Raw genomic sequence first — 23,100 nt, 5'->3', positions numbered from 1 at the left:
GCACAAAGGCTCCGATGAAGGAGTCGAGGTAGTAACATGCATTGATGGGACGTTATGGGACGTAAAGTTTGCAAATGAAGAAACAGTCCCAGTGTCCTTAAATGACACGATAATAAAGTCCCAATGTCCTCAAACAAGTACTTCCTAATTAACAGCACCTTATCTTGTTACTGTTGCTAAAATTTATAAAAATGTGTTGCCATATCAAACTGCAAACATTATTAATCATAAATAAACAAGCTTCAGCCATAAAATGTGATCAGGTTTAGGACCTTGTCCACTTTTGTGTCGGGATCGTCTGCAGTCTGACTTGGCAGAGATGGCTGCCATCTTGTTTTTACATGGATTAGTGTAATGTGGTCTCACTACCACTAGATGGCACAAAAAGTGTCCACGAGTGAGGACAACAGGTCTAAGTTAAGCCGAATGAAGTATAAGCAAAGATACTGGATTACTACAAGATGGCCCACCTACAATATTCTCCCATTGTATGAAATGGTATACATTTGCGGTCTCCTAAGTAGACGTTGTCCCCCGTTCCCCAATCAAAGACGATGGAGAACCGCCAATCAAAGACGAGTATCCCCAACCTCGCTTCTGTCAACATGTTTGTACCCTTACTGGCCGTAAGCTAAATAAATAAATGGTCCGAGAAAATTTTTTTTTTTCCAGCGGATGTCTTAGTTACAACATGATTGAGCTAACTGGAGTAGTTTCATGTCGTATCCGACAACGGGAGGCTTTTAACAGATGACGTCCTGATGTTAGCTTTGCTGCTGCTGTTAGCTGTCCCTGTCAGCTGCAGCCACTGATGCTTTCTAGACATCGTGATTTCCCAAAACTGAATAAATACCACACATAGCAACACAAAACTGCTTTGCTAGCTCAATCATGTTGTAACTAAGATATCCGCTGGAAAAAATATTTTTAGTAATCCAGTATCTTTGGTGAAAGTGTACTGATTTCAGCACCAGTGATGAGACAGAGACAAAGTAAATTTCCTCCTGATTTATCCGTCTGAAATTTGCCATTTTGGTGTCGGAATGTTCTGAAGATATGTGGCTTGTGATAAATGGGTCCAATATCTACTTCCGTGACTATGGGGCGAAAGAATCGGCCATAATCTGTAATCACGTTCATTTCTCCCACTGAATTCAATGGACTCAGGACCTGCTGTTAGTCTCCTAAAGGGGCGTGGTGGTCGCCAACCCCACGTGACACTGATACAGGAAACTGACTCGCAGTGGACCGTCTTGGTTTATCCAACGTCTTTGGTATAAGGTGCAGTAAACCAAACCTGTGATCGTCTTTGGTATAAGGTGCAGTAAACCAAACCTGTGATCTCCTCATATGAGGACACAAGGTCTTTTTTTTTTTTTTTTTAAAGATATTTTTTAGGGCATTTTTTGCCTTTAATCGACAAGACAGTGAAGCGTGAAAGGGGGAGAGAGAGGGAGTGACATGCAGCAAAGGGCCACAGGCTGGACTCGAACCCGGGCCGCTGCGGCAACAGCCTTGTACATGGGGCGCCTGCTCTACCACTAAGCCACCGACGCCACCAGGACACAAGGTCTTAGGAGACCCAGGATGCTTTAATATTCACACAGCTATTAGAACTTGACGATATGTGGCCTGGACCACCTCTTAATGTGGTTTGAAGGATCAGATCACACTACATCTTGGTGGTCGTTGATATTTGTACTTAGCGCTGTCCACTTGTGATCAGATCACCCAAAACACATATTAATACCAGGTCTGAACAGGCTCTGAGACATGATGGAGCCTGACCATTTAGAACTTTGCAAGCGAGGAGAAGGATTTTACAGGCAGCCAGTGCAGAGATGTGGAGTAGCATTCTGGATCAGTTGGAGAGCCTTTAAAGATTTATTGGAACAACCTAAGGAATTACACTAATCCAGCCTAGAAGTAACAAATGCATGGCACAGTTTTTCTGCATCTTTTTGATACAGGATGTGCCTAAGTTTTGCAATATTACAGAAGTCAAAGAAGGCAGTCCTTGAAGCCTGTTTTATGTAAGAGTTAAGGAACGTTTCTTGATCAGAGTTTACTCTGTGGTTCCTTACAGTGGTGCCAGAGACCAGAGCAATGCCATCGAGAGAAACTATGTCTTTAGATAGAGAGTTTCTGAGGTGTTGGGGGCCAAGAACAATCATTCATTTTTGTCCATAAAGCCCATTGCATTGGGCTTTATGTCTTTTGCTTGGACATAAGTCAAGTGATGAAGTCCATATTTACAAGGTGAAGCAATTCTTAACAGAGTATCTTGATTGGGAATCAAATTAAACTGCTATTTTCCCTTTAGATTTAAAGCAATGATTTTATTGCATCTCATAGGTTTAACATGACTATCAAGATCATCTTCTACTCCCTTCTCGCACTGGGTCAAAGTTCCTACTCAGTCTTAATTTACCATTTGAGCCGAGACGGTGTTACGAAAGTTGAATGAGCCACGCACGATCTCAGGACCTTAATCGTATCGCAATTAATGCCAACAGGTGTTCCAATCAAAGTCTACTGTCAGAGTTTTAATGTTTGGGATCTTCTCAGTAAATTATTTGTTCCACAACACTGAAACACTCTGCCCTAACTGTATCCTCCAGGTGACAGTGCCTGTGAAGACTCGGACAACATATTCAACATTGTTCTGTTGGGACTGACCGGGACTGGAAAGAGTGCATCTGCAAATTCTGTTGGGACTGACCGGGACTGGAAAGAGTGCATCTGCAAACACCATCCTGACTGCTGGCCAATCCAGGGGGGATACAATACAGCTATTCAAATCTGTGCCAAGCCCCATGATGGTTACGACCCAGTGTGAGGTCAGAATAGTGGAGAAACCATTCGAGAGGAAGGTGAGACTGGTCGACACTCCAGACTTCTTTCACGACCAGATCAGAAACCCCCAGGCACAGGTAGACGAGTGTAAGAAGTACTGTAAGCAAGGGCAATGCGTGGTGTTACTCGTGTTACAGCTGGGCCGCTTCACGCATCTTGAGAGAGGAATATTAGAAAAGCTGGAGAAGAAGCTCGGCTGGGAGATCAGGGAGAGCACTATCGTCCTGTTGACGCACGGAGACGACCTGAAAGGAAGTCTGGAGAAGTTCATTAACGCACAGGATCGCCTCAAGAGTGTTGTTGAACTGTGCGGTGATCGTTATCATCTATTTAACAACAACTCCAAGAACACAAAGCAGGTCACAGAGCTCATCAAGATGATTCCAGATTACAAAGATCTTTTCCCGAAGTTTGCAAAAAAACAAAGCAGAAGCTGCTGTATATTATAGCTCGATCAGTGTGAACCACAAAGTGCTTTAAAAGAGTCTCCTCAGATTAGCGTAGCATTGTAGCATCATCGTCTGAATGATGATCAACAGTTTAAAAACATCAATGCAGAACCAGAGACACTGGCTTTTTTATTTCACCTTTTTGTCAAACCTGATGCCTACATAACCCACAATGCATCCTGGCTGCCAATAGTGTGATGGGGTCATTTGTATAAATACGACTGACCTGTGAGCAGACACAAATGTGAAAAATGTGAAAACTATTTTAACATAATCATTACACTGTTTTTTTTTATTCAGACTACTGTCATTTTGTTACTTTAGTATTTTTATTATTAAGTATTTTTTGCATTACATATACCAATCACTGGGGTAAGACTATAGCTGCATTTCAACCAAAAACATTTTAGTAATGTACATAACCCATATGGACTTTTACCTAGACCCTAAATTGGTTTACATTTCCTCTGCAGACAGTACTCTTACATATGGGCGAGGTTGTTATTTCTTCTTCACTGGTGACACAAAGGAATGTCTGCACTAGCGCTGCCCCCCCACTAAGACTTTTCCCAGTCGACCAACAGTCCTCATCAGGGTCCATCAGTGGACTAGTCTCCTGCATGTTTCTGATATGAATGTAATGATTAAATGATATATTTTGGTGGTTTGAGTTGAAGGTGTGAGAAAGAATAGTATCAGTAACATTGTTAACACTGTGCTACATTACAGAGAAATACAAAACCGTACTAATGAACCTTCATTAATATAGGCCTATACTTTATCTCCAAGTGCACGTCACACACTGTGCGAGCTGTTAATGACGCTGTGGGCTAATGGGCATGTAGCTACTTCCATGTTTCAGATGATACGTCATGTTTGTAGTCAGATCCAATGAAGCGACCAATGAAGATGAGTTTACATATCACCTTGGGTTCGTCCTTCACCTTCTCAAAATGATCCCACACTTTGGATTCCTGCCCGACATGTTATTAACTAGCCTGTGGAATAACCGCAGGTACCAGCCCTGGAAATTAACCTGACGAGGACACTTCCTGTGTCTGTCCTTTCACATTAAAGTCACACATGGTCCAGTCATATAGGTTTGGATTTATCTGAAAAGGTGCAGCTCTTGATAGAGTTTCATATTTGTTTTTGTGTCTGTGACGAAGCGACCAATAAAATCTTGCCGACTGATGACCTTTCTGGTCGATTACCATTTGGTCGACTATTAGGGGGCAGCTCTAGTCTGCACCTTCTTTACTGTCCATATAACAGGGTTGCACGCCGACATTTTCAGAACAAAAAAGAGCAGGCTGCAGTGAGAGTCTCTCTTGATTGGATATTTAAAAATCGTGGGCTCGTGCACGTATGCCTTGTCAGGCAAGAGCAGGGGTGCAGTGCTGCCGGAGCGCACAGGAACGATTCTCTGCCGACCAGTGAACAGACTGCAGTGTTTCTAGCTCCACCCTTTAGTACTGCAATCAATGTGCTCTGTACCACATCAGCCAGAACATGATCTTTTCTGAACCATAACCAAATGGTTTTTGTGCCTAAACATGACCACACTAAACTTAACCACAGGGCTGAAACGTAAAGAAATGTAAAGTTTCAACATATCTGTGTTTTGTAATGCCCATATTTATTCTGGTGATTGGGCTGTTAGATGTCGTGTGACATGTACAAAAAATATTTTTGGTATTTGTTTTTTCCTGTTTTATAAATCAAGATCGTTCAAAGGGCTTCATACAGTAATAAAATGCACAATTAAATATATCAATGCTACACTCTTCCATGTTGTCTCTATTCACTGTGCTGAGTCATGCTGAGTCAAGGCCTTGTTGGTGTGTTTTTAGCTCTGAGAGCCTGGTTAGACCAGGAAGCAGCACAACAAAATTCATTTGTAGATGTAGTAAGTATTTGCAGGGCTGGTTGGGGAGCGACTGTGGTTGGAAAGCTACCTGCTGTGTTGACATGACATAGTATCCAGGAATGCACTCGCACTTCATCACTAAACTGGTTCCCTTCAGTATGACATTACTACTGTAATCTGACTTTTGTTTATCAAAGTAAATGTCAAACATTCAAAACTTTCCACAAGTGTTTCCTGCACATTCCTGATCAAACTGTGATTAAAACATTCTTGTTCAGAGTCGTCAACATGTTTTAAAGTGACTTTAATCAGAGCTCATCTGCGTTTAGTTTCATCTGACAGCTGCCTGTGAAATGTGTTTGACAACCAGAACTGAAGAGCTGTTCAGCAACATGTTTCACATTCTTCAGGCGTCAGTTTGGCAGAGCTGGTGATGAATGAAATGCCACAAAGTCTCCTCATATTCCTACAAAGACCTGGTACTACAGAGTCCAGCTTCATGTCCTCCATCTTGACAGGAGCAGTGGTAACACAAGAGTGTGATGTGTGGTGGTTGGAGAGCACACAGCAGGATGGAGACGGATATTCTCTTAAGCAACACTTTACTCTTCACCACACTTCAGCAGCCTCACAACAACCACATTTCCTGATTACACTTCCTTGTTATATGTCACATGACTCTTAACTAACCAATGAGAAGCTAGACGGACTGTTTTTAACAATGCTGTTGTGAATATTTTAACATGTAAATAATACTTGTGAACACAAATGTGTAAATAGCTAACTGCACATTTTTAGCAAGCATGAATTAACTTAACTTGTAAAGCTTACAGAAAGTAGATCTGAATGTTACCATGTGTCACATCTTATTAACACATAATTATATCCGCAGATCCATTCAGTAGTAGCACTATTTAGCATTCACTACACTGACAACACACATTTAAATGCATTACTTTTGCTCCCATTTTAACAGGTTTAAAGGTCCAGTGTGAAGGATTTAAGGGGATGTATTGGCAGAAATGGAATTTAATATAGTAAATATTAATTTAAAGACACTGAGACGATCTTACACGCCTTCATCTCTTCATGCCCGGATCACTGCAACAGCGTCTTCTTTTGCCTGAATCATAAATCTATTAATCGACTAACTGACTGCACAGAATTCAGCTGCGGGAGACGTAATCACATCCCTCCAGTTTTAGCCTCTTTACACCGGCTCCCAGTGTGTTTTAGAACAGATTTTAAGATGTTACCGATTACTTTTAGGGCTCGTCATGGTCTCTCTCCCAGCTATATCTCCAACCTCTTTGTGCCGTACACACCAGGACGTACTTTGAGGTTCTCGGGCAGAAGTCTTTTGACTCTTCCAGAGGCTGAAAACTAAAGGGGACGGAGCGTTTGCTGTAAGGGCCCCGAGGCTCTGGACCACTTTTAAGTCCCTTCTTAAACATACTTTTATTGGAGAGCCTTTCCTGAATTTACCTGAGTTTTAAGTTCATTTACACTGTCGTTTATTTCCTCAGTTTTTATCAGTTCTTTTAAAAGTTGTTTTCATGTCTTGTCTGTTTTAATAATCGACATGTAAAGCACTTTGTAAATCTGTTTTGAAAAGCGCTTTATAGATAAAGATTATTATTATCATTATATAATATTATATATATTACATAATATATTTTCTTTAGTGTAAGATCACCTGAAAATAAGAATCATTATGTATTTTATAGCTTATAATGAGACGTTTGTATCAACATAGGGAGCAGATCCTCGTCTGTTGAGATCACCATGTTTCTACAGTAGCACCAAACAGACAAACCAAACACTGCTTCTAGATAGGGACATTCATGTTTTTGCGTCCACCTCTGCAGATCATCTGGCTCCCTGTACGGTGCAAGGTAAATGGTGTCACACCAGGGTGTCAAAAAATTCATCTCTGTAGCGCTTGGCATGTGAAATCTTCATAAATGTCTTGTTTTCAAGATAAACCTGCACATTTTAGAGTGACCTTTTATTGTGACAAGCCACACCTGTGTAGTGTCGATGCTATTTAATCCTGATATGTCACACCTGCAGGCGGCTGGATCATCTTGGAAAAGGAGAAGGGCTCACGAGCACAGATACTAACAAATCTGCAAACAAAATTGAAGAGGGATACGTATCTGTTGAGTGAATAAAAATGATGCAACTTTAACTTAGACGTGTGAAGAATGGGAGCAAAAATAAAAGTTTTTTGTTCAGTGTAGTCAGAGGAAAACTGAGGAAACTGATATCAAACTATAGATAGTCATTCTACTGTAGTTGACTGAATCAAAAGCTGTGATAGTTTAGTTTAATAAAAGCAAAACACATTTTGGTCTTTCTCCACTAGCTCCTGTTTCTCTCACAGCTCCTGTCAGTACAGGAGTCTGACTTATGCTGCCCTCAAGTGGCCGAAGAATCAACTCCTGCAGGTTCCAAATCTCCTCAATCTACAACCTTATAGCATACTTTAGCGCATTAGCAGTATGATCATTGTTTGTATTAAGACAGGTGCACATCTGACTGAAGGGCAGCCTCATTATTCCAAAAGAGCCTTTCATTTTTATCAGTCATGAGGTTCACTGTGTCCAAAGTGCCACATTTCACCAAGACCTCTTTTTATTTCCCTTAACAACAACAAAACAAGAACAGCTGCTGTGATTTGCTTGTAAGTGACGGTTAAATCCAACCTAAAACAATATAAATATATATTATGTTAAGATCAGTTTTCTTTGTTTTCTTCTTCTTTGCTTCTTTTTCCTGTCTCTCTCAATGCGCTCCACCACAGTACCCTTCAAAATAAAACTTTTAATACCTTCAGGGCAGTTTCTTTACTCTGTACTGGGCCAGTACTGTCATCCTGTTGAGTGTATAATACAGGAGCAGGTGTGTGCAATGTATCTCAAGTTGTACCTCATTTCATGCTGGACTAAAGGCTCCAGGATTAAGGGTAGGCACATTTTCTACACAAAGGTGAATTGATCCATGCACGTTGATGCAATCAAATTATTCTGAGTTTCCCGAACGCTATAAAATATCTTGAGAACTGAGAAGCAAGTCTCAAAAGAAATGCTGTTAAAGGAACACTTCACTCCCTGAAATGACCATTTGTATATCCATTGCTTTTCCTGTGTTACATTGAATTTGTGGGAAAAAAGGTTGTTTTTTTTTCCTCGCATTCCTCTGGTGAATGAAGAATCCAAAAAAGCAGGAAATTCTTGATGAATTTAATTGAACTGAACTTAAAGTGAAACTTATCTATTGCTGTGTTTTATTTACTTTGGGAGTTGGAGATTGGAGATGGGAATGACATCACACCTAAAAACCAAAATGACGTTAGCAAAACCAGTTCATGCTAGGTTAGCCGGTTGACAAGAACATATTACACTTTATCTTGCACATGCAAACACTCTAGCAACATGTCTACAGGCTCGACAGGACTGTGTGTATGACTGTTTTAGCAAGACACAAGACAGAAGTGCTAATAAACTGTCTAGCAGCTTTCAGCAATGTTGACGCATGGAGCGGCCATATTGGATTTTGAAGTCAGGGTTGGTGAGGTTCCTCCAACTTTATGAGTTGGAATTTTGACTTCAGGGGGTGTTCCTGTTGAAATGTCCAACTGGGAACTTGGAAATTTAGACTTCCCAGAACAAATGGAACACACCATGCTCTCATCAAAGCCAGACTCCATTGACAAAAACAATGATTTTACTTTGCTGAACACGGGAGTTGCTGGTCTACCGCCGCCTCGATCAGTTAGTTAGTTTGTGTAACTGTGTGACTTTAGTGAATCCAAACTAACCCCTTAAAACACAGAATTCACACAATCACACTAACTAACTAACTGATCGAGGCGGCAGTAGACCAGCAGCTCCTGTGTTCAGCAAGGTAAAATTACTGTTTTTGTCAATGGAGTCTGGCTTTGAAGAGAGCACTTTATGCTCAGTTCCCCTTCAGAAGAGCTGCCTGTGTGAAAAATACTGAGAATACTACTGGAAATGAGACTTGGATTATACTGCATGAGATGTGTGGGAGTTTAACAGAAGTTTTCATATAGACCAAATCACCGTGAAGTTGCACTAACAACAATCACTTAAAGGTAGAGAACTGGCAACTGCAGGGATACGACTTGTTGATTTCAGACGTCATTTTCAGCTGTAACATTAAAGATACCATATATTTCCAAATAGTCGCCCGGTGGGAAATAGCCACCAGGCACCTAATAGCCGCCGGGAGTTTGACCCCATTTTGCGTATTAAACACTGGTCCGACTAAACGCCGGGGCAATTATTTCCTCATTCATTGCCTCATTGCATTTGAGGGATTGTTTGCGCTTTTACGCACGGATCGGTGGTGAAGTGGTGCACATGACTCGTGCTACGGACGGACGGACACGGACAGACAGACAGCCACGTATCTAAAACAGGTAATACATCTGGCTACATCTTTCCCACATCAAATATCCGTGATCGCCTTGACCCGCGTGCGTAAAAGCACACACAACTCTGTGTCCTCTCACCGCGGATGCTGTGATTTGATGGCCCTGTACTCATTGTAGCCCACTCTCATAAGACCCGATAATAATAATAATGATAAGTTACTGTGACCCTATATGCCATGCCTTTTAATAAAGTTACCAGAAGAGTTCGCTGAAAAACAGGTAAAGTCAGCCTGAATTACTCGCGTGCGTCCCCGGTGAAAATAGCTGACATGCATGGGAAATACAGCTTCTACAGGCTCGTCATAGCTCACTGTCAGGACTCAGGGACCAGAATTCGGGATGGCGTACCATCGGAATGGTGATATTTTGGTGTGGCGGCCTGTAACTGTTGGTTAAATGGCCAGTTCGGTTGGTATTCGGATAACTGGGGCTTTACTGGTATAATGCAATAGCACCACCCAGCAGTGAAACCTGTGTACACGTTTACACNTCAGGGACCAGAATTCGGGATGGCGTACCATCGGAATGGTGATATTTTGGTGTGGCGGCCTGTAACTGTACCATCGGAATGGTGATATTTTGGTGTGGCGGCCTGTAACTGTTGGTTAAATGGCCAGTTCGGTTGATATTCGGATAACTGGGCTTTACTGGTATAATGCAATAGCACCACCCAGCAGTGAAACCTGTGTACACGTTTACACGAAAAAAAATGACCCACTCTAAACGTTTAAAGATTTTTCTACACGAACTCACCCCTACACTATACAGTATTTTTGCACTAAACAACATACTAGACAGGAACTGTAACCAAATAACGGCCCGGTGCAGGTTGGTGAAAAAAACCCCAAAAAAAACCAACCTTGAGCAAATAGCTGCCAGGTTCTTTTAAACGCCCGGGGTCAAAATCGATTATGCGAAAACGTATTTTGGCCACCTAAAAAAATCTGTGTGAGTGTACGCTATATTTGAATAATTGCTCCACTTTACTTTACACATCAGGGCAGTGGTAGCCCAGCAACTCATCTGCTAGCGAAATGTAAAATGATATAACGGCTTCAGTTACTCATCAGGAAAGATTGTCTGACGGCAAGGTAAAACGATGAAAAACTTATAAGTATGTTGTGGGCTACACTTAACATGGTATTGATTTTTTTTGGGGCGGGATTTTTTTTTGGGGCTAAAACAACATCTGCTCGGCGTCGTTTGATTTTAATGTACGTGACAGGTGGACTTTCTTCCTGGCAGTTAATGCCACTAATAACTGTGATTCATCTATAGTTTTGCTGTTGTTAAAAATGGACCCCTATGACTTCAATACATCAAGATTTTTTTTAATTTTTGGATTCTTCGTTCACCATGAAGGCATGGGCTAAAAACAAACTTTTCTTTACTAATTCAACATAACACAGGGTGAGTGACTGATGTACAGATGTTCAGTTTGGGGGTGAAGTGTTCCTTTAACGTTAACAAAACAACATAAATGGCGGAAGGCAGAGACAAGTCAGCACACGCCTCTTCATCTTCTCTGACACACACGATCTTCGATGCATCGTCATCATTTTGTCCCGGCGCCCCCTGATGACGTCAGCACCGCGCGACAGAGCAGCCTGGGCTCAGCAGCAGCAGCAGCAGTAGCAGGTAGTCAGAGATGGCTGCGCCCACGGAGCGGTGCCGCGGCGGTGGCGGAGGCGGAGGAGGGTTAGCTGGCTGTCCGCGGACGGTGAGGCCTTGGTGGCGGCTCGCGGTGCTCCTGTTCTCCGTGTCGTCCCTCCCGGCGGTCACCGCGCTGGTGGAGGGCCTCTACTGCGGCACCGAGGTCTGCTACGATGTGCTCGGCGTCACCAGGGAGGCCGCCAAGGCTGACATCGCCCGGGCTTACCGGCAGCTGGCCCGCCGGTACCATCCGGACCGGTTCAGGGTGGGAGAGCCCGGCATGGAGGGAGAGACCATGGAGTCCGCACAGAAGAAGTTCCTGTTGGTCGCCACCGCGTACGAGACGTTAAAGGTTGGTCCAAGTCTCTGAGTGTGTGTGAGGGGTTCATTATTATCACAGCTGACACTGTTGGGTCCCTCTGACAGGATCCTATATTCCTAATAATTTACTTCAAACTTTATTTATTCATTTATTTAATAAGATGTTGCCTCATGAGTCCAGTATCAAACTATAGTCCACCTTAATGTGTAAAACTTCTGTGGGACTCTTCTTCTGTGGTGCCCGTATCGCTCCTACTGTACAGCTCTTAGTATGTCACAGTATCTTCAGTGGTGTCCTATAATATTAATGAAGGCACAGACCATCTGACAGTGTGTGTCTGATGTGTAGCTGTATTTTAAAGGGACTGTTGTTAACTCATCGGAGGAGGAGGAGGGGTGGTTGAGGTGTGACTTCTCTTCTATTTAAACCCTCCCTGGAGCTACAAATATTTCTCTTTGAGCCTTCCTGAGTGACTGGTGGAAACTGCATGACCCTCAGACACCTTAAATGAGTTAGTGGGTTTTTTAAAACTTAACTTTAATGGTTGAAAGTTAAAAGTTAGAAGTTGAAGACAAAATCCTGCAGTTTAAAAAAAGCCTCAGTGTTTCAGTCTATTTTTGGCTGCGTTTTAAACCAGACGCAGAATAAAGTGATTTTGATGGAATGTTGCTATTTTAAGGTCGGATTTGTTTTTTTATTTAACCTTTATTTAACCATGAAAACCTCTTGAGAGTAAAAATGTCCTGGCTGAGACAGGCAGCGACATGAGTTACAGACAACATAGACCAAATCGTGAGCGTGCTTGTTTGACATGACCAGAATAAATTTATGAAATTGAGATAAGTCAGTTTTGTCCTTAAGATCTTTGAGCGTGCCTCCTTTTAACCTTTGTTGGAACAACATGAACTTTGGTTTTTCCAAAATAACAAATACTGGAGGGCACGTCCTGTCAAAGACCAAACTAGTGCTTGTTATGCTAAGTGTCTCCTGAAGGGACAGGTATCCCGGTGATGTTCCTATAAATTAGATTTCCATGTCCCTTAAAGTTAGATTTCCAATATCTTTTTTTCAATAACTATAAAGCAGGTATAGTTGTATACAAATACTGTGAAAGTATCCAAACGCTCAGTCCACAGAGACATGTACACAGTCCGTATCCAGAAACTGTGTCTTTAAACGAGCTGTCAGGACTTCTGTGAAGTTGTGATGTCACAACTATACAATATAAAGGTAGAAACTGCCGCTACAGTGTCGTCACAGTCACTCCCCTGGCTGTAGTGCAGATATGAGATATGTAAGACCTGGAAACGGTGACCAATCAGAGCAGACTGTGCTTTTTTAGGAGGGGCTCTTAAAGAGACAGGCGCTTAAACTGAGCATTTCAAATAGGGCGTGAGTACAGGCACATTCAGCGAGACAGGTTGAGGGAAGTAAATTGTTTTCTTCAAACATTAACGCATGTAATCATGTTCAAATAGAAACCCAAAACATAAATATGAACCTGAAAATGAGCATTATGTGCAACCTTTAACATTACCTACTATAATGTTCTCCTAAGTACTATTCGGACGGGATTAGTTTTACATAGGGATGTGGACTAATGTTAGTTTACCACAGGATGTCTGTAATATAAATGTCCGATTCGCACGGAACAAGACATCTCCGTAATTCCACCAGAGATGGGAGTGGTAACTCGGTTTGCGCCCAGGCTATGCGATCATTAAGGTGCGGACACACCAAACTGACATCAAAGAACTTGCGGCGACGAAAGCCAACTGTTGCGTCATCTACGTCGCCCTGTGTCAGTTACATTTGAACACACTACATGGACTACATCCTACAGCCAAGTGGCACGTACGTTCTGCGCCTGCGTGAGAGAGAGTGGAGTGAGAGAGTGGTACATCCTGTCAGCCAAGGTGTTACCTATCTATGTAGCCGAACTCCGCAGCACCTCCACTGGCTAATACAGAGTCAGAGTGATCTCAGAGTGATCTCTCTCACCGACAAGCTCCGCCGCCGAGTCAACATGCTCAATCGGCCGAAAAGCCACCGACGCCGAAGGGCCAACGGTGCGGGACACACCACAAAAACTAGGCCAACAGATGCTCACTGACGGCCCGACTTTGGTCGACGGCCGACCGTCGGCTTGGTGTGTCAGGGCCTTTAGAAGAATGTCCACTATCATGACTGCCGACAACATCGAATGCTTCTTAAAGCGCCTGGGCCAGGGCCAGAGAACTGGTCGTAAACAGGATGTGACAAAATATTTACAGAGGATCGCGTTCGCATGGGATTAATATTACCCGAGGTATTTTCTCCAGACTGTTTTACAGAAGGTAAAAGTCGCCGTAATTTTTACTAACATTATCCGTAATGATTACAGACATGGCGCGTTCGGACGGGACTAAAATCCCTGGTAATAATTACTTTACTCCACGTCTTCACATTAAACTAATCCCGTCCAAATAGCACTATAGTTTTTCTATTTACCGACTGTGGTATCTCTGCAGTACTTTTGTAATAATATTCATGAAGTGTTGCCCAGTAGTAACAGTAAGATACTGTTCTTTTTCTCCTTCATGAAATAGTTCTATCAGGTATTCCTGAAGGGATTCATACTGTCGTTATGTCCTATAACATATCAAACTATCCACAACGTCACTGGTGTTGCTTAAGGTAACACCATGAATACATCATGAATAATATTCGTCATACTGTGTTACCATGAACTTCAGTTGATACACATCCTACTAAGACGACACACTCTTGTCACACAGTCCTCTGTGGTTTGACTCTGAGGTGACGTTCCCTGAATAACTTTAATATTCATCAGTACTGATGTGAATGCAGATGTTCTAATGTTTGGTTTAGTTTCTGTGTCCAATGGGGACGTGTCACATAGACAGAGTAGCTTCCCTGTGGCTCCACAGGAAGTTAAATATTTGCACGGGAAAACTGAGAAAAGAGTAAACAGTGTGTATCTGAGAGAGATGAAGAACGCCTGCAGGTATTAACAGAAACATCCCAAGTGAGAGGAGACACCAGAAAAGACAGTAAGACTTGAAGGAGCGTGAGGTGATTAGTGACATCTAGTGGTGAGGCTGCAGATTGCAACCAGCTGAATAGGTACAGTCTGTTTTAGGGGTACGTCCACAAAATGTCCTATGCTCTTACGCCGGGGGTGAAAACCAAACATTTGCTACCAAGCTGAGGAATTACTGTGTGACTTTGTGTACGTCAGATAAACTGATCAGGCTGTATTTTAACCACTCCGTGTATGTTCATGTCGTCAGTTTACATCCACTAAAAAAAATTTTTTTTCACCACTGACAGGCTCAGATTGTTATTCTAAGTGTCTGACAATATTATGAAAAGATCCCTACAGAGATAGAGCTTTGTGTTAAAGAGTAAGATCCTTTTTGTTGAACCAGAAACAGCCCTGAAATCACCATCACCAAACCCACCAGACTCCATTTAAATACACACGAATTTTAATATCATAAAACACACTTCATTCAAAGTCGACAGAAACAAAATTAAACTTACAGAAACCGTATTTGTTCGTCTTTCCACTGTTCCAACAATCACCAGCTCTCATTGGGTTGAAATTAACCCTTAATTCACCAGTTAGATGTGACAACATGCTGCCTCTATACACACTAAAATAAATGTTTATTTAAATGGAGTCTGGTGGGTTTGGTGACGGTGATTTCAGGGCTGTTTCTGGTTCAACAAAAAGGATCTTACTCTGTATCCAAACAGTGTTAGACTGTTCAGCCACTAGTAAAAAACACTGTGAGCCTCCCAAGGACCTGAAGTTCAGAAATGATGTCTCGCTGTCTGTGTGTGCAGGATGAGGACACTCGGCGGGACTACGACTACATGCTGGACCACCCTGAGGAGTACTACCAGCACTACTACGCCTACTACCGCCGACAGCTCACGCCCAAAGTGGACGTCAGGGTCGTCATCCTGGTCACCATCTGTGCCATCTCCATCTTTCAGGTACGACTGACAAGACTGAGACCTTGAATCTCTGACTCTTTATCCCCGACAAACCTTTTTATCAGTTAAAGATGTTACCTAAAAATCAATCTGGTGATATTATACAGTGTTTGTTGTCATCAGATCTCATGTGCAGAACTAAAACAACACTAAACAAGTGATAAAAACGTTGCCTTCCTTTTTCAAGGAGTACCTCACCCCCAAATGAACACTGGTATATTAATTACTCACCCCATGATACGATGAATGCATGCATGCACACTTCTCCCTGGCAGGCAACACACCTGACTGCAATCACACTTCCTGTTAAACTGCAGTCCCATTGTAGGTAAACGCCACCCAGTGGACAGAAAGTGTATTACACTACAAAATGAAAGGCAAGCAAATGAATAAACACATAGGAACATAACACACACTAACAGATCGAGGCAGACCAGCAGCTCCTGTGCTCCGGCCTCAGTTCTGTACAGTGGGAGGAAGTGGAGACGTATGTGAAACCCCCATCAGCACTCACCCATTCCCTCCCTGTCTCCCCTCCAGTACTACAGTTGGCACAGCAGCTACAACGAGGCCATCAACTACCTGGTGACGGTCCCCAAGTACCGAATCCAGGCCACGGAGATCGCCAAGCAGCAGGGGCTCCTCAACCGCACCAAGGAGAAGGGCAAGAACCGCCGCTCCAAGGAGGAGATCCGGGAGCAGGAGGAAGAAGTGATCCGCGACATCATCAAAAACAAGATCGACATCAAAGGAGGCTACCAGAAGCCCAACCTGTCGGACATCCTGCTGTGTCAGATCGTCCTCTTCCCCTACTACCTGACCAACTATGTGACCTGGTACGTCTCCTGGATTTACCGCTTCACCATCTGCAGGGAGGAGTACGGAGACGAGGAGAAGCTCTACATCATCAGGTCGGTTAAGATATAGTATATTGTTTTATTATCTCAAAGAATGAGATGAATCTAGACGTCTCGGCTCTATCTCACATCAGACTGTGTGTTTTCACTCTCAGGAGATACATGAAGATGTCTCAGTCTCAGTTCGACAGTCTGGATGAAAACACCAAACAGACATTCATGGAAAAACAGCTGTGGATCAAAGAAAACTTCGAGGTTTGTCTCTTAAAATTCTCTGTAGAATTGTACATTGTACTAAATCGACCATGTGCGCTATTAAAGGGAGAGTTCGGATTTTTTGAAGTGGGGTTTTATTAGAGCCAGATCATGACAAATTGAACTGCTCCTGTGGCAGCTCAACTCCTCTCCTCACCATTGATGCATAAAGAGAACTCTGTTTCTGTTGCTGTGTCTTGTATGTGACAAAGAATGGATGAGGAGAGACTTGTTGTTGAGGTTGATAAATATCCTAAGCTAAACAACGACAATACGGTCATTGTAAAGACAATCGCCGAAAAGATATTGTGTGGCAAGTCACACTCTGGAGATCGGCTCTTCGGGTGAGAAATCAGTTTTAATTAGGGGCTGTCCACGCATGATTTTAAGCTAATGCAGAGGGAGAAGAGGTACAGATAACTCAATGAGCTGCAGCGCGACATGTCCTGTTTTTGTTGGGGTGGCACTCGGCCGTGGCACCATGGCGGCGGCAGTGTGTTTTCATCTTAAGAAGTGATCTTAAAGATTCATCCAGCCTCAGCAGTTTGCGAGTCTAACCGTCCCTGATCTGCGTCTTTCAGGTGCATAGAAAGGAGCAGGAGGAGGAGATGAAGGTGAAGATGGCGACTGACCCAAGGATGAAAAGGTACCGCCGCTGGATGAAGAATGAGGGGCCGGGCCGGCTTACGTTCATCGACGACTGACATCCTGGAGCTGCGCCTGTCACATACACACCTGCCTCAGTGCCAACATACATGGACAACACACACACACCGCTGTGTGGATAAAGACCTGTACAGAAAGATTAACTATGCCTGTTTATACGGTGAGAGATATTTTCATAGCGATCAGGCCTCATGGCGGGGGGCGAATACGAGGAAAAACTGTGAGCTGCTGTGGGCTTCAGATTTTTGAGTAGTTTTTTACATTGTGCTATTTTTGCCCCCAAAATCAAAATCTAAAGTTTAATTATTTTTTTTCTGTAATTTTCCCCGAGCTTTTCTTTTTGTCTCTCCTGCTGGATGAATGAGCTTTGGTGCCTGAATTTTTGTGAATGATTTTCTGTTGGATAACTGAGACCAGAAGGCTAACAGTTTGGCTCCTGCAAGAGCCAACAGTTCTGTCGAAGTGTCCTTGGGCAAGGCATCGGACCGCCACCTGCTCACTCTGTATGAATCCGCTATCAGTCTGAAATGTGAGATTAGTGAAGAGTGTTAACATTATTTGTTTTCAGATGAATAAACCAGAGCCAGAGAGTATTTTACAAGAACAGCTGTTAAATCTTTTCTTCCCCAGAGTCAGATGAGACGCATATCAGTATTCAGGAGTTATTTAGCGTAGCTTAGAACAAGACGAGTGCTGTATCTCAAAGCAGATACTTCGTCAATACATTTACATGTAGTATACTACGCACACTATGTACTTACTGAGCCACTTCTTAAAGTTTGCCAGGGTAGTGTTGTCTCAGATCAAACAAGGCAACATCGTAGAGCTGCGTGCTGCGAATCGATTCACTTTAACAGGTCATGTGACTGTTGGGACAGAGTCACAAGCTCTTTCTACACAGAGATGGCGCTATAGAGCTGCTACAAAGTCCCCTCTTTACGCCTCCTTTGCATTTTTACACAACCAAACGACAGCGGCATAGTTCCGCTCAATTGTGTGATAATACACGTCATCACAGCTTTGCTGGAGGCGTTACATGTAAGACAACTGTGTGGGCTTCTAGTGTGACATAAATCATACGTGTCAGCAGCACTTTCTAAACAACAATGGCAATAACGTTTCAGTAACATCATCATCATCAGCTCGGAGGGTAAGGAGCTCCCAAAACTGTTGTTTTCACAATTTGCAGACATTTTCGGCCACTGTTCTTCTTATTTGAGTTAGCCGCTAACTGCTATCAGCTACTTTGAAAATCTCCTGCAGTGGGTCACATGCTTAACACCTCATCAAAATGTCACACCCGTGCCACCCATGATCCGGTCGTTCAGGCCATCGCAAAAAAACTCATTCCCCCTTTTCCATGATTCAGAACAGATTCTATTCAGAACAGTCAGGCGGCATGATATCCCTGTCCTGAACAGGCAGTGTAAAAAGGGCTACACACCCTGTGACAGGGCTAACTGTTAGCATCACAAAGCTACTGTTATGCAACGGTTACTAACAGGTTCAACAACAGAGTCGACAGAAAATGGATGGATGGATGTCATGTAATCAGGCATTCCCAAAAACAACCTGCAAAATCCTGAAAGGACTGTAACGTGCCACTGTTAGCAAGCTTCCCTTAGCATTTGCATTATCGTTCGCGGTACTAAACTATTACAGAATTAATACACCTGAACAACTGTACAAAGCTTCGGTTTTCGCCCAACATTTGTCAAGTTTAAAATGTGTTTGTGGTCCTCTCTTTCGGCTACGTAGGCAACACGGCAACCATTTAGGGTGAGAAGTATCTAACGTTCCACAGTGAACTTTTCTGACTGTTATAAGTGCACCATCCTGGTAGTCATATTGCACTGCATTTTGACGTACTTCTTAAATGCACTCTGAAGCATCTGATTTGAGACGCAGCACAGGAGCAGGGCGAACAGCCTAGCTCTAAGAATATCCGAAGCTGTCTGGTTTACATGTTCATATCTTGTTTGTTCAAATGTAAAAAAGAGACCGTTGGTGATGAGCTAAGATACGAGAAGGAAGTGGTGAAGAGATGGAACTGATATCCATCTTTTCTTCTGACTCTGGGGAAGACAACAAACAGCAGGTTACTTTGCTGACCAGAAGAACGTGTCAAATGTACAAAAAACACAAAGAGAAGCGCAAACTGGAGACACTGATAAACTTTAAACACTTCTCTCTTCTGATCTGATCTGAGGTTGAAGCGTTTCTATCAGGACAAAAAGCAGAAGCAAAAAGAGCCGTGCACATTTGTCTGTCTTACTGTGTCAATGGAAGCCAAAGCGACAGCTGCGAGTGTCTGTACATTGTGCAACGGCAGATGTTTCTCACGCAGGGAGTGTTACGGTGGTTCCTGCTGTTTCTTCATACGTTCAGGTGACCCCTCGACTGTTTACCGCATCTGAATAACTTACTAAATATTATTTATTGGTTCACATTTCACTGGTCTTTTTGTTGTCATTCTGGTGTTGAGGCGGCATTAAACTCATACTGTAATTACACATGCATACAGTCTATGGTATGGACACAGCAAAGTAGTTTTTCTAATAAATACATTTTAAAATATGGTTGGAGTAAGTTTGTTTCCGTTTGCTAAACTGTACAATCATAGCCAAGCAACTGATTTGGACATGCAGCTGAGCCTGAGTCTTCATCTACACTGATCAGCCACAACATTAACCCTTTGAGTCCTGAACAAAGTGGCTTGAACTAAACATGGAAAGAAGGCAATGAGCAACAGAAGAAGAAATCCATTGGCTTTAGTTGGGGCAGCAGGCCAAGCAAAGCACTCCAGACGTCCCTCTCTCCAGCAATGCTTTCCAGCTCCTCCTGGGGGACCCCGAGGCGTTCCCAGGCCAGATGAGATATATAATCCCTCCAGTGTGTTCTGGGTCTGCCCCGGGGCCTCCTACCAGTGGGACGTGCCTGGAACACCTCTAACAGGAGGCGCCCAGGAGGATCCTGATCAGATGCCCGAACTACTAGTGAAGGGCAAAGCAGTTCTTTAGATGTCACTGAATCACTAGAATCAGTTCATTAAAAAGATTCGTTCAAAAGATTCGTTCACCGAATCGTTCAGTGCTTGGCGGGAGAAGCCCTGAGTGTGTACTGCGTAGTCCGACTCAGTCTCTCTCCGTTGCTGCTGCTGCGTCTGCCCTGCACTGGTGAGTCTCATTACTGGCCAGCCTAACGTTTTAAGTTTGTTTATCTGGAGATTAAGTCTGTTAAAACAATGGGGAGGTGTGTGATTGTGTTCATGTGGCTTGACTCCTGGCTACATTAGCCGTTAGCTTGGAGAAAACAGTCCCTATGAAAGTATATCGCTGAGAAGAAAGGATTTGAATCACTCAGGGATCTGGGATACGTCCTTCACTGAGTGATTCGTTCACCGAGTGATTCGTCACGCGGTAGGCAGTCCCTCCCTGCACCCTAGCTGCCTCGTGACTCACGAGAGATTCATCATCCGCACGGACCGAATCGGCAGTTCCACTCCCTGCCTGCACGCTCGCTGCTGAGCTCAACTGAACTGAGAAATGGACGAATCAGTTCCAGAAGTGATTCAGTTCAGTACGTTCACTCAACAGATTAGTTCTTTTGAACGATTCGTTCGCGAACGACACAACACTATGAACCACCTCAACTGACCCCTTTGACAAGAGGGAGCAGTCCGAGCTCCCTCTGGATGTCCGAGCCCCTCACCCTATCTCTAAGGCTGAGCCCAGACACCCTACAGAGGAAACTCATTTTGGCCGCTTGGATCCATGATCTCATTCTTTCAGTCACTACAGAGCTCATGACCATTGGTGAGGGTTGGGATGGAGATGGACCAGTAAATCGAAAGCTTTGAAAGCTGTTCATGAATGAGGGAAAGAAGAAATAAGTAGAAGGAGAAAATTAAAAAGTACAATTAAAAAATATATATATATTTTTTTTTTAAAAACTATTATTATGTTTTGGGGTTTTTTTTGCAATTTGTGGGACATTTCTTACTAAATTGCTTGTTGCCTTTTTTCTCATGTTTTTCAAGAAATCGCTCCAATCAGCTCAGGGTTCAAAGGTTTAAATATTTGCAAATGGTGTCTGAAAGCAGCACAAGAAAAGTGATGTCGCTCCAGGTTTTAAAAGGTTAATGCGTAGCACTCCTGTTCCCCTAGGTGGTTAGGTTTAGGGCTAAAGGTTTGGGTAAGGTTAAGGTAGGAGGAAACACATATCGATGGAGAAACGGACTTCAACACAACACCAGTACCCCACCTAACAACTTACAGGACTCAAAGGATCCACCGCCCTGGTGCCAGACACCACAGGACACCCCCTGAGGTCATGTGTCCATACCTCGACAGGTCAGAGGCCCCATGTTGGATCGGACTTCCTTCGATGGAAGTGCACTTTTAGCATGTTCATGTGCAACACTGACAGCAGTCTTCAAGGTGTCAATGTTTCAAATAGTTTGAAAGACATGAATTACAAATGTCATGAGTGTAAAAGTATTTTGTACCTGTACTAAAAGGCCACACTCGAAGGCAGGGGTAAGAGCTCGTTGTGTTAAAATGTGTGGGAAAAGTCCCATCTTTCCATCATTGTTTGGTATGGTTTGGCACCAGCTGTTTCTCAAAGCACCCAAGTCCTATATTTGCATAGCAGTAGTGGACGGAAACACACATTCATTTCTAAATTGTGGTTAAAATCTGTGTTAAATTTAGATGGAAAGTTATTCAGATGGAAACAGAGCGGGGTGAGACTGTATGAATCACACAAATGAGGAAGAATAAAGCTTGTCAGAAGCGTTCAGGGCGTCACACTTCATTGTGCTCAGGCAAAGTGGAAGGAAGTGGCTGAGTGAAGAATGAGTTCTGCTCTCACACACCAAACCAGTCACCACTTAAAAGCGTGTTGTGACATTAAAATAGATTTAATTTTACATTTCTGTCTCTATTTTTTTATCCAATAAGAAAATAAGCAGGTTTTTTAAAGCTGGTTTTGAAAAATAATGTACTCTCCTCCTTTCAGCTTAAGGGTAGGTCACGTTAATGTCAGGTTATTTTAAGTAATGTTATTTGTAGGGTTGCAGCAGAAGAGTTTTTGCCGACTCATACTATAAAAAGGGAGATAAACAAAGACAACAAATGTTTGAGGTGATGCAAGAAAAGTGTTTTTAACTGAAAAACATCCAGCTTGTGTTCATGTCAGAATTTATGTACATGTAGATGACTTGAACGATAACTTGAGTACTGCAAATAAATACATGGACACATATAAATACCATCTGTTAGCATGAAGAAGCAGCTACTTCTTCTACTTCTTTGTTTTTTAAACTAATGTCTAATTCAGATTTCGTGTTTAAAAGAGTGAAGTTACTATAATTTTCCATTATGCCTGGCCAAATAAACTACAGCCGACAGTCTTCCTGGAGGTGGTTAGGTTTGTGGTGTCTGAAGCCTCTTTTACACTGCCTCTTCAAGGTGGCAATTTAATGCTGTCATGCCACCTCACTGTTCTGTATTAAAGGTACAATCTCTGAATGGGGCGACAGCGTTGTTTCACCTTTACGCCCACATTGGAGGCAGTAACTAGTCTGGAAATCCAGACCCAAATCTAGAAAGATTTAGGGTCTGGCCATGAGTAAGGAAAATGGCCCAACTCGAGGGGCGGCACCAAGCATGCATTTGAAAATATCACTGCACGCAATTGGATAA

The 23,100-nt window shown here is 42.9% G+C and overlaps 1 protein-coding gene across 1 annotated transcript; it reads left to right on the top strand.

The window, feature by feature from the left end:
• Positions 1-11,215: 11,215 nt before the first annotated feature.
• dnajc25 (DnaJ (Hsp40) homolog, subfamily C, member 25) lies at positions 11,216-19,972 on the top strand. The gene is made up of 5 exons (XM_050053477.1): positions 11,216-11,642; positions 15,465-15,617; positions 16,158-16,528; positions 16,630-16,729; positions 17,311-19,972. The coding sequence occupies exons 1-5, from the start codon at positions 11,286-11,288 to the stop codon at positions 17,431-17,433; spliced, it is 1,104 nt and encodes a 367-aa protein (XP_049909434.1). The 5' UTR covers positions 11,216-11,285; the 3' UTR covers positions 17,434-19,972.
• Positions 19,973-23,100: the final 3,128 nt, after the last annotated feature.

The sequence above is a fragment of the Epinephelus moara genome, chromosome 9 (assembly GCF_006386435.1).
Source record: "Epinephelus moara isolate mb chromosome 9, YSFRI_EMoa_1.0, whole genome shotgun sequence".
Classification (NCBI taxonomy): domain Eukaryota; kingdom Metazoa; phylum Chordata; class Actinopteri; order Perciformes; family Serranidae; genus Epinephelus; species Epinephelus moara.
Note: the sequence above shows the minus strand (reverse complement) of the source record. Positions and strands in the feature narration are given on the sequence as shown.

Coding starts and splice junctions, on each gene's coding strand:
- dnajc25 (XM_050053477.1), top strand. CDS start 11,286: ATGGCTGCGCCCACGGAGCGGTGCCGCGGCGGTGGCGGAGGCGGAGGA. Junction 11,643..15,464: donor CCGCGTACGAGACGTTAAAG/GTTGGTCCAAGT, acceptor CTGTGTGTGCAG/GATGAGGACACTCGGCGGGA. Junction 15,618..16,157: donor GTGCCATCTCCATCTTTCAG/GTACGACTGACA, acceptor TCTCCCCTCCAG/TACTACAGTTGGCACAGCAG.